Source organism: Tubulanus polymorphus, chromosome 5 (genome assembly GCF_964204645.1).
Source record: "Tubulanus polymorphus chromosome 5, tnTubPoly1.2, whole genome shotgun sequence".
In the NCBI taxonomy this organism is placed as follows: Eukaryota; Metazoa; Nemertea; class Palaeonemertea; order Tubulaniformes; family Tubulanidae; genus Tubulanus; species Tubulanus polymorphus.
In genome coordinates this window covers 19,233,998-19,256,702 of record NC_134029.1, presented here as the reverse complement: position 1 = coordinate 19,256,702, position 22,705 = coordinate 19,233,998, and the positions used below count along the sequence as shown (strand labels likewise).

Here is a 22,705-nt window from a genome sequence, read left to right as displayed (position 1 = left end):
CGCCGCTATTTCATAGACGTTGAACGTTGTTATCGGAAATATTGGAATCTATAAACGACGACAGGTGGAGATTTTGTGTACAGTGGTGCAATAAAGTCGATATTGAATTGTATTGTATTGTCACTCTTCAATGCATTAGTAGTTATGACAAATGAAAGCTGGTCGTTGGTGTTGTTTGTTGTCCGCTGTGAAATGGATAAACTACCTGCCTATGGAATACGTGAACTAGATTTATCTTGGTAAATATGTCGTTTTAGATTAGAATTGTAACTTCGATTGTTTATTCGGCTTTATTGCCATTCAATTCCAGCAAAAATGCATTTGAAACGTAAACACAGGTAAAAGCGTCGTAACAAACGTCAACATAAATACAGTTTATTGTGATCAATTGTCGATACACGAAATTTTGTTTTCATTAAATGTTTGTTTGTCATCATTATTGCAAATTTTTTTCACGAATGAAGAAAGAATGTACAACCTTTTTGAGCAAGTTTTACAAATAGAAAGGAAATCGAACTATTTTTAAAAAATATTTTCTTATTTTAAATGTATTTAATTAGGACTTGAATTATTAATTGAAAATATTTGGAATTGTGTGTTTCTATGAATTTGCTCTGGAATTTTCAAACATTTGGTAGAGCGTAAATAATAGTTTTAGAAACATGATGAACTTTTGAATTGTTTAAAGATAATTTGAATAAAAATGAAAAAATATTAAATTAAACTTTGAAATTAAACTTTATCTTGAAACTAAGCATTAGGTTATGCCTATACCCTGAATTTAGTTAAACAAAATGTGTTACGGAGTATAATCTAAAAAATTAACAATTGCTTTTATTTTTTGTCAAAGGTATCATTTGATTTAAGAGTGTGGTTTTAATCGGTCATCCTTATTACCGAGATGACGTATTTTACCAAGATGAACCGAGATCAACCGAGATGAAATAAAATATAACATATTTATTTATTCCTTATCGATTTTAACAATTGACATCATATCAGTAATAAATGCCTGCTGGAGTCATATTTTACATATTTTTTCGGATATTTTTGTAGAAAAATAACTTAACTTTACCGAGATGAGATCTTCGATCAATCAAATTCAATGAAATTCTATTGCTAACCAAGTTTTCGTATTTGTAATCAAAATTTTTTTAAATAAAAAAAATATGTAAAATATGACTCTAGGAGGTATTTATTACTGATATAACATGATTTCAAGTGTTAAAATCGATAACGAATAAATAGATATGCTATATTTCATTTCATCTCGGTTCATCTCGGTAAAATACGTCATCTCCGTAATAAGGATGACCCGTTTTAATAGAATATAAATAATTGCTCACAAAATACATTTGCTTAGAGCAAAACAGAGAATAGGCCTACAACATGTTATATACGTACAATATCAGAAACAAAATTCTTCTTTTTTTTTATTTTGGGTAGATGGCAGCGCTATCTATCCTGAGATATCATTTTAACATGGATGATAATTAGACAATTTGATGCCTCATACTAGTAGGTCCAGCGCATTCTATGAATAACATTCCCTTTAAAACATTCTCTAGTAAACACACTGTAATCGCTAATTCTCGATTTCCACTGTGTGCACTATTGTTTCGTGAAAGGGAATTTCGAGCAAGTTAGTCATGCCTCAGTTTATAAAATCTTAGTAATTAACTAATTACTAACAAAGCTATCTCCCACTAAGTACTCTTTTGATCTGCTTTGACAGCTTTGCCTTTTGTGTCGTTCAATTATACCTATTGTTTATTCTAGGGGGTATTTGTCTATAGTTGGCACCCCGTTGCTAAGTAAATACCATCTCTGAGAGTAATTAGTCCCTTATTTCTTTTCGCAGGTGACAGTGGGCAAACTATGAAAGTGTGGGCAGGAGAATTCAAGTACACAACACACTAACGCCTCGTAAATCATAGGAACAGAAAGTCATCCCTCTAATACAGAATATATACATATCGGATGTACGCGAAATATAAGGAGATTTTCCGTCATATTTTGTTAACGTAGAAAAATGGTGCAATTCGAACGACTGAAAATGGAATATATAATTCACTGGACAATTTGGACGATAATTCTACTAGTTAAACACGGGACGGCCGTAACTTTAAATCAGGACCTATCGATATCGGAAGGTCTTCCGGCTAACAGCGTAGTCGGTCGATTATTAGACAACCCGCCGTATATTTTATTCGATAACTCGAAATCGCCCGTGTCGGCCGACCTCGACATCAACACGGACACCGGCGAAATCCGTACGAAGATCATTTTGGACCGCGAAACGCAGGACGTTTATACGTTTAACGCGATATCGGCGTCGTCGAACAACATCGCTGTCACCGTTTCGGTCAGCGACGTCAACGATTACGCGCCGAAGTTCTCGAAAGACGAAACGATCATCTCGATTTCGGAGTCGGCGCCGCGCGGGGCGAAACATGCGCTCGGCAGCGCGATCGATCCGGATTTCGGTAATTTCACGACGCAGCGTTACGCGATCGTCTCCGGAAATACAAACGACGCGTTTTCGTTGATTTCGCGTCGCGCCGCCGACGGAATTTTGTACGTCGATTTGATCGTGTCCGGGCATCTCGACTACGACGACCCGGCCACGCGTACGTATAACTTGTTGCTGGTAGCGTACGACGGCGGCGACCCGCCACTGTCGGGCAGCACGCGCGTCATCGTGCAGCTCAGCGACTCCAACGACAATCAACCGATATTCAACCAGAGTCGCTACTCGGCGAAAGTTCCCGAGAACGCGACCATCGGCACGAGCGTCGTGCGCGTGTTCGCCACCGACCAGGACGGCGGCGAAAACGGCCGCGTCGAGTACTTCATCGACCGCGCGCGCAGCGACGCCGACCAGGTGTTCGCGATCGACAAAACGTCGGGCGTCGTGCGGCTGAACAAGCGACTCGACTACGAGACGAAACACGGATACGAGTTGATCGTGGTCGCGCGTGACAACGCGACGCAGCCGCTCGAGACGACGGCGATCGTGTCGATCGAAGTCGACAACATCAACGAACATCCTCCGTCCATCGATTTAGTTTTCTTAACGGACGATCGCAATCCGAAGTTGTCAGAGAAGGCATCGCCGGGCGATTACGTCGCGCGTATCTCCGTCAGCGATCCCGACGTGCCGGGATTCATCGCGAACATCAACGTCACGCTGGACGGCGGCGACGGCCATTTCGGACTGACGACGCAGAACAACGTCGTCTACCTGATGATCGTATCGAAGCCGCTCGATCGCGAGCGCCGGCCATTCTATCGACTGACGATCATCGCGACCGACGCCGGCGTGCCGCCGTTAACCAGCCGCGAGTCGTTCAACCTGGTCGTCTCCGATACAAACGACAACGCGCCGAAATTCACGGCCGACACGTACGAAGCTTCGCTGGCCGAGGTTTCGCCGCCCGGCTCGTCCGTCGTGAAAGTGACGGCGACCGACTCAGATTTCGGCAACAACTCGCGTATAACGTACGGCATCGTCGCGAGCGCGTATTCGGCGTGGTTTCGCATCGACGCGACGACCGGACTCGTGATGTCGGCGTCGCGTTTGGATTGCGAGACGGTTTCGCGGCCGAGGATTACGGTTACGGCCACCGATCACGGCTCGCCACCGTTGTCGAGCAACGCGACGGTCATCGTCACGATCAAGGATGTTAACGATAATCAGCCGGTTTTCGATCAGAGTTATTACGACACAACCGTCGATGAATCGGCTAATGTCGACTCGTGCATTCTTAAGGTAAGTTTTTCATCTCGGCCAATGATTTCACAACAGTTGAAAATATCAAGTAGAATTCTCAATTTCTAATGAGTCAATATATTTATTGGTAGAATAGCCTCAATCAAACGCGGAGAGACGATATGATATGATAAAACCCACTATTTACGGATTAAAAGTATTGAAAACTGATAATTTATTGAGTCAAAAAAAGATATAAAGACACAGTGTTTCGAACTCTCCTTAGAGAGGTGAAATGATCTCTAGAGAGTATCTTCAGGCATATAGTGCAAGTGATTGAATTTATGATATCAAAAATCTAATCACATTTGCACTATCATAACTCATAAGAAAATAAGCTTTTTTTAGGCGGTGGAACTTAGCATACTAGGGTCAGTTGCTCAAAAGTTTTTTTTATGATAACCGGCGGATAGATAGAATACATGTAGTTACAATGAAGTTTTAATTGTCACTAATGAACCTCCGAATGAAATATGTCTGACTCCACGAGCTACAATTATTAAAACGTTATATCAACTAGGTGGATATTGATTAGGCCTAAGGGGTTAAGCGTCGTTTATTCCTTCGAGACAAACATCAGTAGTTTGCGTAGTTTCCTTTACGTCACTATTTAGCTTCGAATATGAGTGACCAGCATTTCCTGTCCGAGTTGTTTGCTCCGCAAAAGCTTGCTTTACCTGACCAAATATTTCTTTATTTGATGTTATATAGGCCGTTGAGTTAACAGTTTACAAATATTTGAAGGTTGTTGTCGATAGTTCCTCTAGATATTTTCTCGATAGCGAAATGCGCCCGTTGTCGTTTTTAACGGGAAACCTTTTCTCTCCGCGCACTTTTCGCATTTACAAATCCTCACGTTTTAGTGCACCGCCGCAATTTGCTGGCGGAAAATTCTTTTCTTTCCGGGAAAAACGCTGGCCTCGTATAATTGCTCGGAACAGGTGAAAAATGGTTAGCCTGAGGCGAGGGGAGAGAGAGTTCTGGTACAGCTTACCGGCTGCGGGGAAAATAGGTGGGGGAAAAATATGTATAATATTTCGATGAAGTTTGAAATAACTAAATTAGTTTATTAGAAAATAGTAATATCATAAGTGGTTCCAATCCTACCATGCTTCATCGGTCTAAACTGTAGCCTATGTTTGATGGTAGATTGAAGCCTTGTAGTTCCAAACGCTTACATAAACTTTGATTTATATAAATATATATATATATATATATATATATATATATATATATATGAGCATTTCTCAAAATGAGTTCAAACATAACCGAGATTGAAGTTTTGAAATTACACTAATCTCGATGGAAGTTTATTAGAATATTATCTTAACTAATTTTTCTGATTGCGTCGAGTCGTAGAGAGCTTTAAGATTGATCTTAATCTAAAGTGCTTTAAAAAATAAATTATTATCATCATTATTATTATTGTTATAATTATGAAGTTGTAATCGAAAAAATACCCTTGATTTCATGGGTCCAATGAAAATCTATTCGATAATTGTGGGTTCAGGCCCTGCGAATTTTATTCGGTAAAGAAGATTTTTACCAATCCCGTCTTTCTTGCTCATTCAAAAAATTCAGTATTCGTTTGAAAATTGTATAATATATGTGTGTTCCGGGGTATATATATATATATATATATATATATATATATATATATATATATATATATATATTAGCTGTATTAGTTGGTTGTTTATGTATTTCTTATTCATTCTGCTGTGTTGTGACTTATTAGTGACCCGCAGGTATTCGTCTTATACGCCGGCCTGCAGGTATATACTGTAAAAAGAACGATTGAAACGATCCGCGGTTGTGTCAAGCCTGAATAATCGTCGCTCGACATTACTTGAATGCGTTTATATCGGAAAGACTCATAGCCTTAAGTTATAGTACATGGTTATGAGCAATGACATTAAGAATGCACGAAAACCCATAAAATCTGACTTCGACGTGACCCGTAGTTTCCATAGCAAGAACATTACCATTAAATTCGTCGGCTAGGGGCAGGATTCTACTTTGGGCACTCTATATATGTATCTTTTCATACTTCTGCGATAAGAATAAGCAGTTTCGTACCAAGATTTGATAAAAATTACGCTTATGAATTGTAAGACCTGAGAAATGTATTGAACGTGTTTGATGAATCCAGTTTTCTTTGCTATAGGATCAAAATGATAGGTATTTGAAAAATTAATTTGGGAGGCTGAAGCTCCTTGTAGATCTGCCAAACTTAGCGTTGTAGAGTCTTCGCTGTTGGTTTTTTGGCTGAATCCAGTTTTCTTTGCTATAGGATCAAAATAATTGATAATAAAATTAATTTAGAAGGCTGAAGTTACTTGTAGATCAGTCAAACTTAGCGTTGTAGAGTGGCTGTGCTGTTGGTTACATTAAGCATTTTCTTAAATGACTTGGATACAATTCGATTTCGGCATTCTAGCTTAGGCCTGCTTGAATATATATGTATATTTGTATAAACAACTGTGTATTTTTTTTGTAGTGGCGCTCTTTAATGTCAGATGAAAGGCCAGCTTAGCATTTTAACTCAGTGATAATATACCGCGCCAGTGTTTGATCACCCCCAAGTTTCCGATATGATTTAGTTTGCGCAGTCTTCAAGGAGTCTGATTAATCTTTTTGCCTTCCAGTCTAGAAACTCCTGTAGTGAGCGATGGCAAATGTGAAATCGGTCCGAATCAGATCAAAAGGGTATATTATGTATATATATCTATGCATATACAATAGATTACGGAAAGATTTGCCGTTTTGCCTGTTTTGCCGTTTTGAACTTTTGGCTTGTTTTATGGTTATCACTGTCGGGTTAAGTGAGTGCTCATTTTGTTTCTAATAGGCCTACTGGATAGTTGAAAATTTATGAGACAGGTTTCAGTGTTCGACCAATTTGCTTCTTGTATTTTCCGCCGATTAAACCGACGTATTTTCAGACGTCGTAAAAATTTTTGTCGTGGCGGCGGGAAAAATTTTCATGGTCTAACGCGAGAGAACTGATGTTAATCAAGTCTGGAAAACACAGGAAATCATTCTGACCCGATAACCCTTGAAAATGCCTGTATCGCTGGGGCGATAGAATATTTCCTCTTTTTAAGGAAAAGGCAATTATTTTCGCCTTCGAGATCTCGAGACTTTTACGGCTTTTATTTCCAAGTCATTAAACCGATTTCATGGGGGATCGAATGTGAATGAACGAAATCGTGTTTTTCACATCATAAACGTATTGAAAAGTTCGCTTTTACACAATTAAGTACATGATTTAGGGGCATGGGTTTCAGTACGATTTGTTGGTCTGAGCAATTCGTAGATTTTAGTAGGTATATTAGCCGCGATCACACGGAGAAGATTTGGCCCGGGCCAAATTTGGCCCGTGCCTAATTAGAAAGCGTGTTCACAAGCAAACCATTCACTCGATACTCAACAATGCTCAAACAAAACGAAGTGGATCATTTCCGGTGCCAGTTGCAATTCAAACGCAATCATTTGCCTGGTGCTAAAATTAGGCTCGGGCCTGGTCCAACGTTTTTGGTCGGCCAAGTCTGGCCCGGACCAAAAATGCTCGTGTGATCGCGGCTATTATCATCAGACATGGTACCCAGGAGTTGAATGTAAAACATTTTTACCTGATGATTGTGACATTGTAATTGATGAAATAAGATTTCTTAAGGCTAAAACAAAACAATACATCGTTTCTCCTAATCGACCGGGTCATTTATGTAAAATGCAATCAAATTTTTACTCAGTTCATTTCTATTCCAGCCTGGTCTATTATTGTTAGCTGGATCATGATTTTAAAAAAGGTCATTTACAGGGTATATAGGTGTATATAACTTGATGTACTAATTCAATGAAGTACCCTATTACAGCTAGAACCCCTTAATTAAGTCATGCAACATTTGTAGATTTCATTAAACAACATTTCGATAGTCCATCGAAGATTCGAAAAATAGTCGTTATTTCTTTTGGAGGCATCAAATTATGCATTTATGATTAACTTTCTTGTTAAAGACTAATTTCAATGAACATGAAGTATGGTTTTATTAGGCTACACGTACCCGCACTATATGTTTGATATACCCGGCAAGTGGGAGTATGTCCCGTTAATGAATGGTTGTGATGATGTTTGATTTAATTATCGATTTCCCACTATAGAGCGCCGAGCCATTATTAATATACGTCTCGTATTAATCGGAAATGACAAAATGGTCGCGAGCATTTCGTTTATATTTTAATGTCGGGCGTCGGATTCAAGCCCATACAGTACAACGCTCTGTTTTCTATTCCGATTCTCAATTAGGTTTTTAATTCGAATACCTGAAATTATGCTTACATTCAAGTATTTACGTGGAATGAATATCGATTATGTGAAATACTAAACTGTCAGATCTTCACCGATGGAGAGTTTCATGTACTACAGCAATATCATATTATTGAAAGAATAAAGCATTAATATCACCACCACTAAGCTATTTATATACGGTAATTACGTTTCAAGTAGGACTGACATCCTATGAATTGGACTCTGCCAGTGACCAAAGTACAAATAATTTTTTTCTCGCGGAAAATTTCTTCTTTGTCCATGTTTTTCTTTTGGAAAATTCATTCGGAAAAATCGCATTTGGTTTCTATACAACCTGTCATTTGACGGAACTTTGAATGACATTTATCGTGCAGTTGAAGATCTTGTTGAGTACTTATCACCGTGTTTTATCATAAGGGTTATATCGTCTTTGTAGGAGTATTTTTGTAAACTGGTCTTATCAGCGTGTAAGTGTTGGGCTATCATTATAACGAACGGCTGTCATGACTTATCTCTTCAATCACAGCAAACTGAACATGACAATTGGTTGATGAATTGCCCTAACTCCCAATTGATAAACCGGTAATCTCACTATTGGTCATTATATACAAATACAATTGTGTATTTAATACAATATGAGTTAATCGTCATCTATAAACATATCGAAAAGTGATAAACACCTGTCTAAATCGTACAGCAGGCCACTAGTGACAATATTCCTGGGAAAATATTTAGGCCAAAGTTTGAGCTTTCTGCTCATCTATGGATTCAGTTCCACAGTCGTCACGACTCGTAGAGTTAAAATTAGTTCATTTTCGATGAGTTAACTCCGAGTCAAGTATTTACTCAGAACTGTGGAACTAGGTCCTGAAAATTTCACTGATTACTCTGGAGTGAAAATTTTGCTCTTGGCCGTCGTAGTCATTGAAACCTGTTGAACAGGCTCAATTGCCAAAACGCTGTGGATTTAGATCAATTTCAGAATATCTTACTCTTCGTTTCAATTTTTCATCCTATAAATCGTTGGTTTTCTCGCATTAGGATAGATAGGTCAAATATTCTCCGATTGAGTTCAGGTATCTGTGGGCATCGTGTATGGCTAATTTCTATAGAATATAGTGAAAGTTAAGCCGCGTGTAGAGCAGCATGGAGGAGGTTGTTTGAGACTGTTGTTCGCGCGCTATTACTATTAACAGCACCATCTCGCCGGCGCTACTGGACAGCACAGCCATCGACTGATCAATGAACGTTGTGTGTATTTTGTCTATTGTTCTCGGGGAATTATCGATATTACTTCATTACACGTACGTGTTTATGTATACCGCGTGGGTTTCGTGTGTCTGAGTACGGCAGATGTGTTCAGCAGTGGGATTCGAGTGTCCGCGTCGTGTATATAGACTCGACGACTACCGAAACAACCTCTCCAACGTCAGCCAATCCGGTCGAATTTCATCGAAATTTTCGACGATTTTTGTTGTTGAATATTTTCAAAAATCGATCGTTCCATAGCGATTGATGATGATGATATACGAGTTAGGTCTACCTCAAATCGAATACCTCGAATGAGTAGTTAAATAGTTTACAAATGCGTTTTAATATCGTTTTCATATCGTAAAACTATTGAAATGATCCAACTCTTAACCATTTCAGCGTTGACTAATCAATGCCCAAAAGTGCTGGAGATAATTTAAAAATTAAAAAAAATTCTACCCCAGTGCATTGAAAAACGAGCATACCACTGTAGTGTGTCTACCCCATGGTGCAGTGTATCGTTAGTGACTAGTATTTCGCTGTTTGACAGGTGTTGCAATCTTTCAATAGAAATAGAATCTAATTACTAATAACATCAATACACTGCGATGCGGCGTACTAACAAAACCCATCACTGATTTATACACCGCACTGCGGTGTAGACGCACTGGAAGGGTAAAGTTGCGGCTGAAGTCGCGGAGGAGTTTAGCAATCCCAGCATCTTGGCATCAACTAGAGATCAACTAACTGAGCCCTACATCGTTGTTGGGACCCAGATTTTCAAAGTGTTTTCCACTGGAAAAAAGTGCTGGCAATTTTTTTGCTGATCATATACTTTCCGTATAGTCCAATATTGATTCGATCCATATTAGGCCTCTTCGCAGAAATCCTTACGTAAAATATTTGTCATATCGGATAGCGCACTTCGCTTTTCGCAGTACTGATTATTAGATATTATCCGGGGGAAAAAAACATTTTCTTCCAAATAGATAAATCCAGACTAATACATCAGGATTTCGTATTATCCCGAAATATACGTGTTTACCTTCGGGCGACAGTCGTCTCTTAAACGCCGGTAATGTTATCCCGGCCCCGACGACATCCGAACAAGTTTGAAAACCCATTATCGAAGAGTAAACAAAACTAAAATACGTTCAGTTAAAAACTCAATTGTTGCTTGTAGTGGTTTTAAACGAGAGAGGGGTAGAGAGAGACGACTAGTTATGTATATAATGTTTTTTATTTTGCTTGGAATTCGAAGATTAAGGCCAGCGAATACTTTCAGTGGCGATATTGCCAGTTCCTACATTCTAAAGGGACCATGCCCCTTTAGAACTCGAATCGAATGTACGTTGACGATCAATTTCCTTGAGCGAAATTCACGAATTGGTCGAAAAGTCTTTTTTTTAAACGAATCTAGAGCACCGGGTTTACTTCGGGAATTAGGCGTATTATGATTTTTTTTTGGCGTTGTGTTATATGTTACACTGGGAATGGCTGAAACCAGCAATTTTCGTATATGTTTTTTTTTTATTTTCGCACCGACATTGACTTTGGTTCTATTGAATCGCGTTTGTCATACAAAATACCCGGGCGTTAATTATAACGCGCTGCAATATCTGTTTTCAAAAGCCAATTCTTCTTTTATGATCGGCAAAGGTATTTATATATAAGTGAATTGTCTGGCTGTTCCTAGCGTATATCGACATTCAGATATGAAGGCTAAAATTACCTGTGTTAATTCGAAGTAAATGACAGGTGGTTGAAACTAGGTACGAAATTCCGCTTAATTGAGTCTATTGCTGCCGCAATTGGTTGGAACGTTGTATTAAGTTGTCATTATTCGGCTCAAGACTTAATGTCTTCCATCTATCAAAAGTGTTCATCAAAAAATCTATCTATCAAAAAATTCGGGGAATGGTCAGGGAAATTTTGTAATACAGCTAAAACCATGGAAAAGTCAGTGAAATTTGCTAGATTGCACTTAAATTCAAACTCTGTCTATGTCATATATATTTGACTGTTAATTGGTTGAATTCTTAGCAGACCAAGTCATGGAAAAAAACGTACGTGCCATGGAATAGTCAGGGGAAAAGCAAGTCAAATAATAGTGGCCCCTGAGTAATTTTCCGAGAGATTGACCCCAAGGATAGTTATGTATCCAAAATTTAAGGATCAGTGTTTTTGATTGTTTATCATAGAACTAAAATAGGAGCCCTAGTAAAGAAACAAATTTTTCCCAAAAACCAAACCCGAATAGTCATGACCATTACCGTGATCCCATGAGGCAATAGTTCAGACCACCCATTGTTGCTCATATCATCTCTTTACCTAACGTGAAAAGCCTACTTTTTATTGAATTTGCTCTCGAAAGCTTCAGACCTATTACATTTTACCAGCCGTCATAGAAATTCGAGTACCTACAAGACTTTTGTAGTCGAATTATTTTCTGTTGTTAGAATTCGTAGAAAGTTTGAAAGGTCAGCGATATTTAGATATGGTCAACTAGACTTTTCCCCTTATAAATGAACTTTCATATGTTTTAACAAAAAGGCATGTCATTGTACAACTGCTGTGCCAGCATTAAGATCTTAGAGTAGGTCTATTGACAATGCTGCTGAATATCAATTTGATATCATATTTATCAGGCTAATTTTGATTTCCCATTCATTCCATATTTTCAAGAAAACTATTTCCCTTTTCCAGTTCACAGGCCTGTGGCCAGCTTTTTTGAGGGACAGTTGTATTTCAAAAAGGGGCACTTTCCTATTGAAAAAGGGCAGATCATAAATATGAAGCGCCCGGGTACCTGAACAAATAATTTTAGAATCGATTACTTTTCATTTTCCAAAAAAGCATGAAAATTCTATACAAATTTAGAAAAATCTTGGCCCTAATTTTTTGACACTGACTTTTCGAAGGGCACTATGAAAATTTAAGGGGGTTTGGTTGCTAACCCTGAACCCCCTCTCGGCACGGGCCCGGCTCAAAGCTACGCCTTCATGAATTATGTAGAATACCGTCATTAGTATCAGTCTATTTGATGGGTAATATCACAGCTTGTACACGCTGGATGTCTATATCGAGTATTGATAGGCGCATTGAAATTATTACATAACTCTCGCCTACTATTCATATTTCATTTATTACTCGAATCTGTGCAAGCTGATGGTTTGGTTACGCGAACGCACGCTATGCTTTGTCCGAATGCTCAACAAGCGCCAGTTATAATTTGTATCTACGGTGTATTGGTACACGGTGAAATTTCGAGCGAAATACAGCCCCGAATGTTTGGGCAGAAATGATCATAGTCTTGAAAACCCCTCGTTTATTTATGGGAATACAATTATAAGTTTCATGTCAGTCATTTCCGTGTCTAATGTAACACGTTTGCTAGTTGTTAACTCAAGGGCAAATATCAGGAAGGCACAAATACACCCCAAGAAATTAGGTACAAGCAAAGATATTCTGTGGGCTTCTGTGGAACCAAATGCAAGTAGATCAACTCAGCTATGAAATTTGTGTTTTGATAATTGCAAAACATCTATGGGCCTATTTGAAAAAATGTTTGAGTGTCCCAGGCGCCCAGGACATCCGATGAAATTTGCCCATGGACCTCGACTATATTTACGCGCAACTTTGGTCTCAGTTATTCGAACCATTGACAATGGACAGACACCCTGTGATATGTAGAGAGTTAATTCATAAAAAAGTATGGATGTTGTAGATCAATTTCATCATTCTATAGGTCTTTCTTCAAGTTTGTTCCGTTTCCAAAAATCGACGCGTGTTCGGCCGTTCCTATCGTATCGATTTTCAAACGAGTATTTCAACACGTAATCGGTGATTTAAAACTCATAGCTGTCAACTCGATTAAGTATTAATAACTCACAAATTCAATTCAATCTGTCCGCGATTCTTTATGTTTGATTTTTCACACACACGGCGCATAGAGGGAAGAATGACGTTAAACACTGAGAAATACTGATAAATGATTTACTCGACGTTCGTGTCATAGACGCGATAGATTAATTTTCCACATTCTCGCTTGAAAAAAAAACACGACCAGCCGGTTTTAGTCATCATCGTCGTCGTTCTGTTTTTATAGAAAAGTGGATAAAATTCAGGTCGAGTGCTCGGTAATTTCGTCAATGAATAGTACTTCAGAGCGTCGTGTCTGCTCACAAAGAAGATCTTATCTAAACGCCGATTGACGAATGTTCGCCGATTTCGAAAAAACGTCGTCGTGGTCGTCTTGCGATCGGCTGTATATATTCATTCTTTGCGTCACGTTGTAATTTTTGGCATATTTTTCGTGACGAACTACTGTTTTGTGTCCTCGTTCCTCGCGTTATTCATTAGTGTGTCAGTAGGGAACTAACTGCGCGCAAGATTTTACGCCGTATGGTTTTGGTCTTGAAGTCTTATGCGCAGCAGCAGTCGTTCGAACAGGGGTACCGGCACACACCAGATGGTGTAACGATACGCTAGTCATAAATTTTGAGTCCCTCTAATACCTATAATGGGTTTTAGTGTAAATAAATTATTGTTATCAATATTTTTATTATTACGTAATTAGTACATTTTCAATGAACCTTAAAACTGGACTTTTCGGCTCGCGGATGGAAATGTTGTCGAACAAGTTGATGTAAGATGGACGGTCTAATTGGGTAATATTTGGTGACAACGTTGCTTGTGTCTACATATTTATTACATAATAGCAATAGGTCCCATAAATTCCCCAGGCCACGAGGCTGGGGGTTGAAAAATACGTTCGGAAATCAGAAAATGATTAAAAGCAATGAGTTAAAAGTCAAATTTGTCTGATTCGGCCGTGTCCGAGTTAGGCTGATTTTTATCTGATCTGGATATTATCTATGCTCCTCCTACGATCATGTATGCAAGATATAATGTTTAATCCAGATTTCTCAAAAATGTTGAGTAAGCAAGGATTTTGTCGGTCCGAAATTATCGGAATTAATCGGGTTCTACCGTACATGTATATAGGCCTACAACAAAGTGAGGACATTGACTGAAAAACATTTTTTTCCACTTTCACATCAGATTTGCTTATTAATGTAGTCTTGTTTATAGTCATGATTCATCATGAAGGTGAAATAGTTCCTTTAATGAGATGAAATTTCGACCATCATGATTTTTCTGAAAATATGAAAATAATCGCGGAATGCTTTAAGTATACACTCAGACGGTAGTCTAGGCAACTGGGTACCTGGAGATACGACGAGATCATCGGGTATTAGTTTTATTGGTGCTTAATTGTTCGAAATTAACAAACCATCGAACACTCATATCATATCAACTTTTCATGTGCAGGGTCTAAGCGTCTCATAATTCCCACACTCCGGTCTAATTGGGTAATATTTGGTGACAACGTTGCTTGTGTCTACATATTTATTACATAATAGCAATAGGTCCCATAAATTCCCCAGGCCACGAGGCAGGCGGTTCCGTCTTCATTATAAAGCTCTCTATGGAAAAATCATAAAACATTTGAAATCTGACAAGTGAACATTGTGTATGCCGAAATGTTCAATTGACATCCAAACGCCCCGCAATTTACGGGCTTATGTGTCATCCTAACGCCCCACAATTTACAGGCGTCTGCTAATGGTACCTATAAGACCTATATCGTAAAAGCTGAAGACCTTGATGTTTCTGATATTTTCCCGAGTTTGTTTTCATGACTGACTAATAGGATTTTTGTCTCGGAACCTACGTGAATTAAAATGTTCACATATAGTACTCTCAAACTCATTGATTATGATTACATATCCGAATTCTCCTTTGAATCGACTATTTTAATCTTCTTTCCCGATCGCCCTTTGGGAAAATTATTTCAGTTTTCGCGTTGGCTTTCGGCCAAAATGTTTGTCGAGTTGGACACACAAACATGTATCCGCTGTGGGGTATATACAGCGAAGTGTAAGGTGTGGCAGTAATATTGTTTCGAACTGAACAAGGACACGCATGGCTCAGTAAAATCCAACCGTTTTGTAATTAAGCCGACTTGCAAACGGTGTCGTATAGCTCATATAGTCCATAAAAGTACAATAAATGCCTTTATTTTATGCCCTATAGTCCAACTGGACATAATCCGCCGTCGAACAAAAGGCGTTATAACTTGCTGGTTCCTCCTACCCTTATTAAAGGAACATTGGTCATTCTTAGCGAATTTTGAGAATTTATTACGTATACCTTTAAAATGTTAATCTACGCCGAAAAACAGCATGCAGGCTTTAGAGTGTTAGTTATGTATGAATGGTCATTCAATTGGAAAATTTGAGCCAATATACCGTGTACAATATAACAATGTCTAGCCAAATATCCCAAAAAGAGTATATATTATCAATTGTAGAATGTATCAATGTTTTATTAATGAATCAAGTATTTATTGGTTAACTGAGCTAAATTTATTGCTAAGCCATTTCGAATGAAAAAAGGTATCAATGAGATACTAGTGACTGTATTTGTTAACCCTCTTTATGCTTCTCGTCCTTCGTGATTAGATAAAAACCCATCACATACACCACATAGATAGGCCTATAGATTTAAAAGTTTTAAAATCAAGAATTTATTCAATCAAAAAATTAAAATGACATAACGTTTTAAACTCTTAGTAGATCAGTAGATAGTTTTTAACTGAGTATCTATTCTCCCCTTTGGAGTGTGGTTATTCTACCATTAAGCCCTTCATATTTCTTATGAGATGGCAAAATTTCAATAAAAAAAACCTTGCAATCACAATGACCTTGACTTTCAATATATCTTCTAACGACCTGTATATTTGCAGGTGTCGGCGACAGATCCAGATTGCGGAGTAAACGCTCAAGTTACGTATTCGCTCGGCACCGGATCAGGATTTACGCGGCCCGACGAATTCGAGATCGACGAAAAATCCGGTCAGATCTGCATCAAACGACCGCTCGACTACGAACGAACGAGTGTCTACGAGTTTCAGATCGTCGCCAGCGATGCAGGTACATTTCTCGGGAGAACGAGGGTCCAGCTATCCCACCAGATGGCGTATGTAACATGAGGAATGAGAAACGTGGTTTCGGAAACAACCTGAAACCAGTTTGGTTCCGTGTTTCCTGGCGTAACATCGACCCGCGTTAACACGAAATCTGTTCAAAACCCTTTCAGTGCATCTACACTGCAGTGCGGTGAATTAATTGGTGATTGACTTTGCTAGTACGACGCACTATGGCGTATTAATCTAATTAAGTAACGAACGATACACCGTACGGGGGTGTAGACGCACTATAGCGAATGCCTGTTATTTGATGCACTGGGCTGGAATTTTTCAAACATTTTCTAACGATCTCCCGCAATTTAGGGTACTTATAAGTCGGCACCAAAAGGGTTTTTAACCGTGACGTCACAAACGACGTCTCGTCGCTCCCTGTTATCAATCGTGTATTTGAAATTCACGATTCGATTTCACGCGGGACGTGTACTAGTCCGAATTGTCTGTTAGTCGGCAAACAACGGAATAGAAAGAGTGTTTGGTCAGAAATATAAACCGTTGACTGTAATCGGATAGTTACTCGACAAATGCTGCATAGATCGATGATATGCATTTTGTTATACGCTTAGAGCCGTAAGGTCTGTATGTGAAAACCGCATTACCATCGGTCATCGCCGAGCTGGATCTTGTGCCAATTTTCACTCACGACGATGGTCACTCTTTCAAATAGTTGAGATGAAAGAATATTCCGCCTTTAATCCAAATGTTCGCACGACACAGGGAAACTTAGAAACACTGAAACAAGCATGTTTCCTGAAACCATGATTCTCGTAAAAGCACATGACGCCGGAAAACTTAAAAACATGGAATCAAACATGTTTTATCTCAAAAACGTCACAAATCCACACGATACAGGGAAACGCTCGGAAACATATTTCTGTCTCCTGTTTCAGTGTTTTCCTGTGTCGTGTGCGTTGGTCTTTATTTCAATAATTTCGAGCGAATATTTGAGCGTAGCCCTAGATGATTAATAGAGTCAACTCTATAGCGTAGATAGAGTCAAAATATTTGAAAATGAGCTAACATTTTTGAGTCGAGAATCGAGTTAACTGGGCACTATCAAACTGGGTCGTGCCTTTACTTGAAACCTATTTAAGTTGCACGCTCTCATCTCGGAAGAGTACCGGGGGTAATAGGATTGGTTTCTTCGCATAATTCTCGTTGGCATTTAGCTCGCGTCTATTTGCCCTTCAGGGGAATTACAAGAAAATTATATACGATTGCATTCTTTGAGCGAACGTATTAGATTTCCGTACGGCCGGCGAATTGTGTTTGAGAAGAAATTCAAGCGATTATTTTCCTGTCTGGAACATGTATATGAATTTTTGATTAGACCACTTTCGCGTTGAGGGCAGGATATCGTTGTTACGAATAGGTGCCACTTATCCGGTTCCGCTAGGGTTTGATAATGTATGATAAGAAAAGCGAAGTGCCCCGCGCGCTGATATCGAAGTATCCATCGGTAGAAAAGAAAGCCGACGTAAGTCTCTCCGTCCAAACATTTTGCGTACTTTTGACGCACAGAAGAAATTTTTGGGAATGTATAAAAAAACTTAAAGAAGAGCCAATTATGCTGTATTCACGTAAACTTAAAGCATTCAGCAAAATACATTTCAATCCTCGGGAAGCACTAGGAGGCATTTTATCCAGATTTTCAGTTTTAAGGGATAAGGTTGTGTAGCCCTACTTCAAGAATGCCATAATTTTCACACGCCTAACAGTCCTGTGGTTGTGGACTCAAGATCTTTTCGCGAAGCTATTTTTCGGTCGGAGCTCGCGGATATTTACAGCAGTGTATTATATTAATCTCCGTTTTTATTCCGGTACCGTCGGTATGGTGACACAAGGTACTGCGGGATGTTATAGCCCTTATTGCCTGCGGTGTATGAACAACTGATTTAGTTTCCTCTGGGTTTTTTTTACTTACGTAGAGAATATATGCCAATTATTAGACATTCAACTACCTCGGGTAAAATTGCTTCAACAATGTTGATATGAAGTATATCTGAACTTTCACTAAGTTCTTTAGTAGTTAAGCTAAGCTCAGGTCGACCTACGGCCCGATCAGATCGTCAAATCGTTAGGAGGCGAGTCTGCGATTTTTTCATCGGGAACCTTTTCGACGTGAGTTTACTCACGACCGCGACGGATTCATCGCCGACCCGTCGTAAACCGAATCGCAAGATTTCAACAACACGATCAGATGGTTGTAGCCAATCAGCGACGAGTTATGCATCACATGACCTGAGCCTAGTTCAAAGCATCATATTAGGGATTTTGGAGGCGGGCATCTTTTATTGAAAAACTTAACCTCCAAAATGGCTGCTGCTATGATGAACCGCCGAATAGGAGGGACCAGAAACTGCATCTTTGGCCCATCTTTTGGATGCGCCTAACAAACTATTACAGTAGTAGAACTCACTTAATTCGGATCGACTGGTACTGGAAAATTTTGTTCGAATTATACGAAATGCGAATAATGTGCTCTCATTTGAATAGAAATAACCTAGTGGGGACTGTAATTTTAGTCCAAAATAAGTGAAAATCTGAATAAAATCAATTAAACTGTAGTTTCCTATCAACATTTCTAACGTTAACCCACCCAAATTGGTAGTTCAGGCATTTATTTCAGGGCGCCATAAAGTTTAATACTGTTAAAGATATCTCTTCGAGCAGAGTTTTTCAAGTGCGTTTTTCCCTATAATTCGAATATTTATCATAGTCATATACGTAAGATATGACGCGTTACAAGAGGCTTTTGTTCGACGATAACAAAAATGTCCGCCGTCTGTATTATAGGGTTTTTACTTGTTTATGGTTTGCCATATGCTGTGGATAGTGTATTATTGTATGAATGAAGAGAGTTATTTAATGCGAATTGCGGTTTACGTGCACGCATGCATGGTCGCCAATGCGACGCAGCCGCCGTGTACCTTTTTAATAGTCGCCGGTCGCCTGAATCGCCGCTCGGATATCAAAGGCGGACGACCGTACCATATCCCATATCGTACATTTCACCTTAGACCGTGCCCTAACGACTCCTTGGTTCCTTGATAACTCCTACAAAATGGAAAATGCTTCGTCAAGGCTCTTGAAACTGCTTTAATTTGAACAAAATGCTCAAACCTCCTTTAATTTTGAGAAATAGGCAATTAGAAATTTTTGTCTAGTTTTTAGTTGTACAGTGAACTACGCCTAAATCAGTTAAGTTGGGATTTATTTTTACCCTATTAGGCAGTTACCGAATTAGAAACAGAGTTTAGGTACCTGTAAAAGATCAAAATTTGCTAACAAAACCACTGAATTAATGGATTACCGCATAAACAATACCAATTTAGGAGGAGTCTACTGTAATAGGGATATAAAAGTGACGCGACATTCCTTCCACAAAATTAGAAATTTACTGCTTTCAAAACCACGAAAACTCATATATTCACGAACGACTGATCTGTAGGGACCCTGGCGCGACAGTAACCGCAATATCGCCATTAGCCCGCACGCGCCTCAAAGGACATAGGTGGGTGGAGACATCAAATGTCAGAAGTCACCGCTTTTCATAACGGCGCTTGGAACGTTCAAACAAAATAAGGAAAGCCGCCAACAATACGCGTATAGTCATACCTTGATTCTGTCCGTTATCACGTTAGAAAAATGTTTGCTTTATTAATCATAATTAATGCGAATGGCAAAATGACCGGTGTTTTATCATTATTGTTGGCCTAGGGAATATTCCAGTTACTGATTGGTTACATTATATTCTTGCATTCCATTCATTACATTCTTCGTTCTTCTCTTGGAAAAAGTTTGGACAAACATCAACTTTGTCTTTCTAATTGATAGAAAAATCTTTCCGAATTTGATTTTCATGTATTTTTCACGCGCAATTATGTCGCGAATTCGACTGTTGAAGTATTTTATTGGGCCTGTAAATTCAACTGTCAGTAAGATTAAAAATATAGGAACGTGTTATGGAATTACCCTTTAATGTATGACTGGTCTACATGACTAGTATTCCGGTGAAGGCATTGCGAAAATGCTTCCTTATGGGTCCTCAATTTACTGGAAGGTACCTCTTTCCGTGTCAAATAGTCCCTTCGTATGGGTCTAAAATTGCCGAAAAAGTCACAATTTTTTGCCCTGGCCTTAACACTGGAAACCCTGTAATGGTATATTGTCAATATCGGCGTTGATGGAATTTGTATTTGCTTCCCCTAGCCCGCACTTCGGTATATCGCGCATTCCTAGATAAAAAGGCGATCGGTTTCATAAACTATTTGTTGATAGCGAATAAATATCACCGGGGTTAAACGATTATTTGGTGTCCAGACGAAATTTATTCGATTCATCTAGGGCCCTTGTTTGGATAGGCATATTTGTAATTCGGCTTAGCTAAATACAGGCCTATGTCATTGGAATGGGGATCATTTGGTATGTTCTTAATTTATATACGTCTTCGGATATTTTCGTAGGAATGTGTGCAGTCAAATTTCGTACATGTTTCTATACTAATCTTCTATTCAAGAAATTAGTACATTTCTGAGGTGTGTTCTAAATTCCCAGAAATGTTTCCCTGATATGAGACTTAATTTGGTAATTGCGCGATATTTAGCCGGCTACAATACATGCACTTTCACTGTTTGGCTCTCAGCATGTGCTTGACAAAAGTACCCTATTGTTGTTTGTGACGCCCACTGCGATATCTACCAGCCTGACCACAAAAGCATTGCTTGGCTCGAGCAATTAACGGGGAGCTCCAAATATATGATAGTCATCTAAGTTGAAAAATCTTCAACTGGTCTTCCCCAGAGATCAAACCGAGCCCGTAATTAAGTCCTAGATATGAAGTATGCTATAAGAGTGTCATCTCAATTGCTATTTTCGCCCCTAGGAGATCCAGTCAAGAGAGTATTAATCCCATGGGCTGTTGTTTGAAAATTGGTCAATTTTCACGTCTCGGGCTTAATTAACTAGTCAGAGAATAGGATAGCGTTTTAGTTTCTGAGTGTATGACAACATAACATGTAATCCCTAATAAATCCTAATAATTCATTGATTTGAAAAGAAATATTTAAAATCGACCGAACTTATTCCATCTTGTTACGTGCCTAAAAACAAAATATTTCTTATCGACCTACGTAAGGTGTGGAGTCTAATTCAGTGATTGAGTGATTGGAAGGAAATGAGTTTCGATACCTTCATTTTAGCCACAATACCGCAGAAAAACAAAAAGGTTTAATTGACAGTGGCATTGGAACCACAGCTACTGAAGCCGTGAAAGCCGCAGCAATTATTTACTTTGATTTATTATGTTTTTGATGAAATTGAAGTAAATTCGCCCCAGCAACATAAGTCCCTGTCAAAAATCGGCAACTGGCCTCGGCAATCAAAAGATGCTTCCAACGCCCCTGATTGAAGGCATTTTCTTTAGCCTAAAGTAGATTAAAATCAGAGATCGGATATACTTGTGCAATGGAATTAACAGAATTTTTTGTCTGAATCGAAAGAACACGATTGGAAAATCCGCTTTTGATTCATATAAAACAATCATCCATCCAGCCTGAACCTGCAAACAACTTAGCGAGAATTGATTGGTTCTGTTGTTTAAGAATGTGTCTTTTTGTATTCTAGTCCGTTATTTTCAAAATTCGAAAATATTTCATTTTCTATTTTTCAGATAATCTATACACGACGGCGATGGTGAAAATTTCCGTCCTCGATAAAAACGACAATCGGCCGGTGTTCTATCCGACGTCGTACTCGGTGAATCTGAACGAGAACGGCGTCGTCGGCGCCGAGGTCGCCCTCGTCAGCGCATCGGACGCCGATTCGGGAGATTTCGGCTCCGTCCGATACGCGATCGTCGGCGGCAACGCGGACAATCTCTTCACGATCGGTCAAACCTCAGGTATGAAGAAGAACTATTTATTTCGGCCACGTTTGAAATTTTGAACCCAGCTTCGACATGGATTCTCGGATGTAAAGCCTTAGTTCAGGATGCTCGGTTATGGCCCATGAATGATTTCTGTTCGTAGTAGTTATATGTACAATATACCTACGAGCAATCATCTCAGAGATGATTGCTCATAGATAATACGTTTCTGCTTAAAACATGTATATCCTTCGGAATTGAAAATGAGTGGAACTACATTTTTGAAAATCCAACACGCTATCGACCTGTAAAGGGTTAATCCTCAACCGAGTAGCTAACCCCACCTTGGAAATGATGATCGAACTTTGAAATTGACCTGCAGCGTTTGAAAATTTCTGATAACGGTTCATTGGTATGATACGAGGACCGTAGTTATGTATCGGATTTGAATAC

At 39.0% G+C, this 22,705-nt stretch overlaps 1 protein-coding gene across 1 annotated transcript; it reads left to right on the top strand.

Moving 5' to 3' along the window:
* The first annotated feature begins 2,032 nt into the window (after nt 1-2,032).
* On the top strand, nt 2,033-22,332 carry LOC141906291 (protein dachsous-like). The gene is made up of 3 exons (XM_074795537.1): nt 2,033-3,772; nt 16,147-16,333; nt 22,058-22,332. The coding sequence occupies exons 1-3, from the start codon at nt 2,033-2,035 to the stop codon at nt 22,330-22,332; spliced, it is 2,202 nt and encodes a 733-aa protein (XP_074651638.1).
* Nucleotides 22,333-22,705: the final 373 nt, after the last annotated feature.